General features: G+C 44.5%; 1 protein-coding gene across 1 annotated transcript in view; it reads right to left on the bottom strand.

Moving 5' to 3' along the window:
- Positions 1–7500, bottom strand: part of LOC119596859 (mutS protein homolog 4-like) — a 14158-nt gene that overhangs the window by 1364 nt on the left and 5294 nt on the right. Inside the window, exons 7-18 of the mRNA XM_037946207.1 lie at positions 7228–7349; positions 6315–6445; positions 5676–5762; positions 5427–5492; positions 4365–4493; positions 3811–3997; positions 3270–3403; positions 2982–3085; positions 2413–2632; positions 1892–1993; positions 1454–1567; positions 698–906 (exon numbers count right to left, since the gene is read on the bottom strand). Of these exons, the coding sequence (XP_037802135.1) occupies positions 698–906; positions 1454–1567; positions 1892–1993; positions 2413–2632; positions 2982–3085; positions 3270–3403; positions 3811–3997; positions 4365–4493; positions 5427–5492; positions 5676–5762; positions 6315–6445; positions 7228–7349 (1605 nt within the window). The remainder of the gene's footprint in view (positions 1–697; positions 907–1453; positions 1568–1891; positions 1994–2412; positions 2633–2981; positions 3086–3269; positions 3404–3810; positions 3998–4364; positions 4494–5426; positions 5493–5675; positions 5763–6314; positions 6446–7227; positions 7350–7500) is intronic.

The raw sequence follows: 7500 nt of genomic DNA, 5'->3' as shown, positions 1-7500 counted from the left end.
TTATGATGAAGGAACAAATCATTGGGAATATGATCTACAGCAGCTGTGAAAACGTTAGGTATAAGTACGCGACAAATCGAATGCATCTGGATTGTTTTTTTATCAACTAAAATTTTCTGGACAAGATTCTACCCGACTGGTATACTCGCACAACACAGGAGGAAGTTAGTTTATTACAGTAATACTCAGTATAAAGGACAGCAACAAAAGACAGTTGATGTTATTTTCAATAGTGTTGCTATTTTTTTAATTGTTTATAAATCTCTCTCTCTCTCTCTCTCTCTCTCTCTCTCTCTCTCTCTCTCCACTCTCTCTCTCTCTTCTATATATATATATATATATATATATATATATATATATATATATATATATATATATATACACATATATATACATATATATATATATATATATATATATATATATATATATATATATATATTAATATATATTTTCCATACATATTAGAATTTTCAAGATAATCGCCGATCCCAGTCTTCATATTCCGAACCATCTGTCGTTCATAACAGAATAACTTTGTATTTCGGAATCAACTATTATCTGGGCGTTTTAATCGCGGCAGTGCCATCGATCGCCACTCTCCGAGGCACCATGGCGACCCGTTACGCCACCACAAGAATATGCTAAAAAAAGCGAAAAAAAAACACTCTCCCCCACGCCCACCGTCTACACTCACTTCACGACCGTCGGGTAGAGGTACGGGAGCTTGGTAAGGAAGAGGGCGTGAGTTGCGAGCACGGCGGTGGCGTGGGCGTGCACGAGCGTCTCCATGACGGCCCAGGCGAGAGATCCTCCCTCCTCGACGCTCGTGCCTGACCCGAGCTCGTCCAGCAGCACGAGGGAGTCGCTCCCCGCCCCGTCCACCATGTGCGCTACGTCACTCATCTGCGGGACGAGGGAGACAAAGTCGTTGGCTGTTTAGGTGTAGGAAATCTGCAGTGCTATGTGTGGCGATGCTCTGTATGTATAATCAGTACGTCGTACAGGCTTTAAAGGCGAGGAGGGAACTTTATAGAAACATTCAGTACATCAGACAGACTGTGGAGGCGATGGGGATGGAGTAAAGCGGTGGAGAAAGAAAGGAGAAAAGACGATGAGGGAGGATGGTCATGGATGCATTGTGGAGAAAAAAAAGAGAAAAGGACAGTGGTCGATGACACAGGTAAATGCAGCATGGAGAGTAACGGCATTGAAAATCTGGGAGAGGCGTTGGCAAGTTGAGTGATACAGAATGTAGTGTGCGAAGGGTAACGACGAGGTCACAGAAGAAAAGGGGTGTTGAAGAGCAAAACGTTTATAAAAAAGGACCAAGTCAGTTTCCAAAAGACTCCTCTCAATCACAGATCTCAATCAAGGGGAATGTCGATTTACCTATCGTTGTCACAAGGCAAATTAAACCATCTCTTATAACCTACCACTTCTATCAACTCACCTGTACTTGGAAGGTGGAGGCATTGTTTTCTGGAGAATCCTCGGACCCTAAATGAGTGAACAGATGACGCACTACGCGGAGGGAAGCGAATTCTGCTGGCACAAAACTGCCCGTCTGGAATGAGCGAGAAGTTATTTTGTGTCCGTTTAACTATCTATTTACTAACTATCTGTCAGAAACTATTAATCGTCTGTCTGCCTGTACGTTTGTAACTTAAAGGTTGTAATATATCAGTTGATTTTTTTATAATCCTGGGTGATATAAGAAGAAACACGAGGCAGACATTAATAAAACTACACACCTAGGTTAAGCTATAAATTGAGTTGCATATAGCTTCAAGGGTTAACAAGTGAATGCACTCACATACTCAAATCTATAGAAACCAGCGAAAGCGCCCGAGTGCGTGCATGGACACCCAGCGCTCTAATACACACAAACCTGAGCCAGCACTTGAATGAGGGCGATCTGCCGCAGGTAGGTGCTCTTGCCACTCATATTCGGCCCCGTCACTACCATTACCCGGCTCTCTGGGCTTAAGAACTGAGAAAGAAAACGAGGGAAATAGCTATTTGATTAAACAAAAAGGGGATAAACTTCTTAGCCTACTCTGTAGTCATTCATTAGAACCGAAATTAAACCAGGAAAAGCCTTTGATCAAAATTATCGTTTTGCGAGGAAGGAGTAGGGTCCCCTCGAGGAGAGCAGAGACGTGGGCCGGATTTGGACTAAAATTATGAACTGTTGGCCAGTCTGCTAAGGTATCTGGAAACAATTTTATGTTGCTGTTGCTACTAGTGACACTACAAATTCAGGTAACAAAATCCAGTAACAATTAACAACCACCCCGGAATGGCTATAGTGAATATCGTCATCACAACACCCCAGTATCTATCATGGTAACCATTACCACAGAAAACATCATTAACCACTTAAATACACAGCCGCCATGAGGCCTTTACCGTGTTGTTCGGGACGGGCGGCGTGGGCGCGAGCACGTCCAGGATCGGGTGCCTGCCACAGCGAATGGCAAGGGCGCGGGAGAACTCTGGTCTGACCCAGGACCCGAGGGCGGCCGAGTGGGCGAGAGATACCACCAGATCCAAATTGGCTATGGCCTCCCCGAGCCCATGCAGCACGCCCATACGCCCGCGCGCCTCTATCAGCATCTCGGACACGATCCTGGGAAAGCAGTGTGGAAGCGTGAGGGATGGAACTCGAAGAAATTACAAATTGAGTGCTGAAGGAGTGAAAGTAAACTGAATGTGAGGAACAGATAATGCACGTTCTTAGAGAAGACTAATATTAAGAGTAAGGCATACTCCTCATGCGTTTAACGTAACTTTAAAGTTATTATTATGAAGAACACAATTCTTATCACACCTTGCCTCTTTGCAAGAACCATAGCAGAGATATCTAAATCAACAGAGAAAATAAAGTAAACATTTAGACATTCATAGCAGACTAATACGCTGTCCCCTTCAACCTTCCTCATAATTCATAGCACAAGTACAATTTTCTGAGCACCTACACATTACTCATGATGAGTATCTCCCTGAGTGTATCACGGGACCGCTGGTCGAGCAAATACAGATGTTCTGTCGTGCAAGTGATGCATCCTCGCCCTCGCTGCACCTGAGGGGAGGCGACGATTCAGATCTCTGGCTGATTATTTGGCACAACATATATAATATCATAACATATTCCGTGAACCAATTTAAGGTATTAAATCATTAGTGCCTCCCATCCTTTGAGAAAAAAAAAACATCTTTCAGCATAATCGTCCATGCATATCAGCACGTGCATGTAGAACCTTTACCTTGATAAACACGGGAGGAAGGTGCGGCGCCGACTTCCTCCTCGGCACCGGGATGGCGATGTGAAACCCGCGGGCGGCGTTGTGGCCAACCCTCATTCCCACGTTGTGATCTTTGGCGAGCTCCTCGACGTGGGCTGCGTCGGAAAGGTATCATAATCGTCAGTAATATTTAGGTGAACATTCTGTCACCACGCCCACACCCTAGCCCGTTATCAGATACCTAGAAGATATCTAGCTTTTCGTGATCGATATTCGGATACCAGCGTGGTAGGCTCAGGACAAGATGCGAGGAAGGAGAAGGGTCCCCTCGAGGATAGCAGAGACGTGGCCCAAATTTGGACTAAAATTATGAACTGTTGGTCAGTTTGCTAAATAATCTGGAAACAATTCTATATCAGAGAGATGAATGAATTAGGAATCTGAGTATTTTTTTCTGACCACCTCTTGCCATCTAAAGCGTCATGTCTCGATCTTTTTTTTCTTCAGTCTCTCCCCTTTGAGGGGAACTCCCCGTGGGCCTAAATCCCCCTCTGTCGCTCACCCGTGATGTCGTCGATGATCTCCGAGTAGATCTTGCGAGCGACGTCCAGCAGGCCGTTGACGTGGCTCTTGATGGCGTAGCAGCGCTGAGCCCTCATGGCGGCGGCGCCCTTCACCAGGCGGGCGTCCTCGTGCATCACGCCCCGAAGCGTCTTCAGCAACTCCTGCAGATCAGGTCTCGACACGCTCTGGGACCAGCGAGGGGGATGGCATGGAGTCAGAAGCTTGATAATATTTATAAAAAAAAAAAAAAAAAAAAAAAAAAAAAAAAAAAAAAAAAAAGAAGAAGAAGAAGAAGAAGAAGAAGAAGAGGAAGAAGAAGAAGGAAGAAGAAAATAATATATATATATATATATATATATATATATATATATATATATATATACATATATATATATTTACTTTTCTTTCACCTCCCCCATTACTTCACTCTTTTTCGTCTCTCCTTCATCACTCCGTGTCCGATTCAGTACAAGCCGCCTAGAATATCCCCGACACGTATCAACAAGGCTCTGCAAGTCATTCAGTCGCAGACAGACTTCGAGGAGGGATTACCTGCCTGACGGAGTCGAGGAGCGGGTCGCTGGCGTCGGCGAGGGTGGTGGCCAGGGGGTCCAGCAGCTCCAGGGTGTTCTTCAGCGAGATCACGTAGTTCAGACGAAGCTCACAGCGCTGCTCCGTGTCCTGATTAGGCCGCGAGTTACAGGAAGGAGGAGGAGGAGGGGGAGGGGAGGTGGAGGCGGAGGAGGAGAAGGAGGAGGAGGAGGAGGAGGAGGAGGAGGAGGAGGAGGAAGAGGAAGGGAAAAGGGGGTAGGAGGAGGAGGAGGAAAGGGGGAGGAGGTGGAGAAGGAGGGGGAGGAGGAGGAGGGGGAGGTGGAGACGGAGGAGGAGAAGGAGGAGGAGGAGGAGGAGGAGGAGGAGGAGGAGGAGGAGGAGGAAGGGAAAAGGGGGAAGGAGGAGGAGGAGGAAAGGGGGAGGAGGTGGAGAAGGAGGGGGAGGAGGAGGAGGGGGAGGTGGAGACGGAGGAGGAGAAGGAGGAGGAGGAGGAGGAGGAGGGGGAGGTGGAAGAGAAAGAGAAAGAGGAAGAGGAGAAAGAGGAGGGGGAGGGAGAGGGAGAGGGGGGGAGGGAGAGGGGGATAAAAATAGAAAGGAAGAAAGGAAAAGAAAAGTGAAAAAAATTTCTATGGGCGCGGCTGTAGATGCCATTCATGTTCATTATCTTTACCATTTGGTCGGCTTTGAGCATTCTGCTTATATGATGGAACCTCATTCACAGGTTCCTTTTAGGCTTTGTCTCGTTACTTTGGGCTACTCTACTAATCTAGTCTAGGTAAAAGTAGCTTTACCATAATCGTAACACAATAAAACACACACACACACACACACACACACACACACACACCACACACACACACACACCACACACACACACACACACACACACACACACACACACACACACACACACACACACACACACACACACACACACACACACACACACACACACACACACACACACACACACACACACACACACACACACACACACACACACACACACACACACACACACACACACACACACACACACACACACACACCGAAAAAACTCACCTCCTTATGAAGTTGTGCGCACATTGATAAAAGCCAATCGATGTCTGGAAATCTCCCTAAAATGCTCTGGAATGTCAATTGAAAAATAGTAAATTTTCACATACACAAAAGAAAACATTAATAAACATTTTACGTTGCAATCTGAACATAAAGATTTGTGTAAAATGAACTTTACAAGCTATCTGGACATCCAGACGCCATCATATCCATGAAAACGTTTATTTACAGGTACACAGCCCTGAAGTTTACCTGCAGCGTGTAGAAGAGATCGGGATTATCAACGAGATACTGAAGGGCATTTAGACGCGCGTTGATGGTTGAGACGTCTGCGTGGGGCTGGAATTTAGTTTGGAAGTTAAGTTAGGACTCCGTATCGCCCTGGAAGACTAAGCACTAGAGAGTATTTTGAAGATCTGATTCTCTATTTCTAATGGGTGAATGCCATGACATAAATGGCTAAATAGCATGAAAGAAAATATGAATTTCTAGCCTTCTGAGGGGGTTAATCTTGAATTAATATTTTCACTTGTTCTCGCTTATAATCTCGGAAAGGAAAATAACAGCAAATTGTTACAAAAGTTTGTAGTCCTGCTTCTTGGCGTCCAATGATAACATAAAGGAAAGTGCCCACACAAGGCTTTTTCCCTAAAAATCGCTATCAGAAAGACATTATTCCGTAAAAGATAAGATAAACGTGAGGAAGATTACTACAAAACTGATAGACAGGAAACACAAACGAGCAAGTAAGTCGCTCTCTCTCTCTCTCTCTCTCTCTCTCTCTCTCTCTCTCTCTCTCTCTCTCCCTCTCTCTCTCTCTCTCTCTCTCTCTCTCTCTCTCTCTCTCTCTCTCTCTCTCTCTCTCTCACTCACCCACACCCACCCACGCACCTGCAGCAGGGAGGCGCGCAACAGGCGCGTCCCCCCCGGAGTCCGCGTGTGCCGCAGGGCGCCGAAGAGCGAGTCCTCCCAGCTGCCCCGCAGACTCCGCACCAACTCGAGCTTCCGACAAGTGGAGTGCTCTGCTGGGATCGTAACTGTTATCACTGTCATTACTATTAGTATTTTATTATTATTAATAATATTACTATTATTATTATTATTATTATTATTATTATTATTATTATTATTATCATTATTATTGCTGCTGTTGTTGTTGTTATCATCATTATTACTATTGTTATTATAATAATTATTATCATCATTATTATAATGATTATTATTATCTTTATTATTAGGCCTCGATCTATTCAAATGAATATTAGCTTGCAATTTGTCTCATGGAAAATCTAATCCGTGATTTGTTCAATCCGTCATTTAGGAATAGATCTTCCTCTTTGCTTTTCGTATTTATTTTTTGGCAATAAATCGGTACGTGAATTTCCTCTTAATTTATTATAATTTGATTTTTATAACAGGAATACTTGGATGACCTTGGGTTACTTGTTATAAATAAACCAAAGCAATATATTTGGATTAATTCCAAAAGAGACGGACTACTCAGGGCAAAGTGACTGTGCTTCTGCATTTTATTAGTAGATTTGCACTTCTAAAATGACCGAACAAAACTTTCAGTTGTCCGCGAATGGACCATTCCATACATAGGATTTTGAAAACGAGCAAAAAAAATATAATAATAATAAAAAATAATAATAAAATAATAATAATAAATGAATAAATAAACAAATGAGTCAATAATGAAGAGCAGAAGCAGGCTACAAAATCTCTGGATGAGCGAAATTGGCTCGATTCCCAAGGCCGACAGCCCCCGCGGCCGCAAACGCCGTATTCTCGGATGACCCACCAATGCTCATGGTGTTCTCGGAGGAGGAGAGCTCGACGTGGAGTGTGTGGGGAGCGTACGTCACGTGCTGGACGCATTCGATGTACTTCATGAGGGCGGCCACTGAGGCGAGGCAGTAGTACCTGGCAACATGGGGACGCCTTAGGGAGAAGATCCAGAAAGACCTTATCTTCTATCTATTCGTGGGTATTTGATATAATCTGATAACGAATTCTAGAAGAGAAGAGCGGGGAGGAAGAACTGGTGAAGGGGGAAGGATGAGGGGAGGAAGGA

This window comes from Penaeus monodon, chromosome 3, assembly GCF_015228065.2.
Source record: "Penaeus monodon isolate SGIC_2016 chromosome 3, NSTDA_Pmon_1, whole genome shotgun sequence".
NCBI classification, from domain to species: domain Eukaryota; kingdom Metazoa; phylum Arthropoda; class Malacostraca; order Decapoda; family Penaeidae; genus Penaeus; species Penaeus monodon.
Note: the sequence above shows the minus strand (reverse complement) of the source record. Positions and strands in the feature narration are given on the sequence as shown.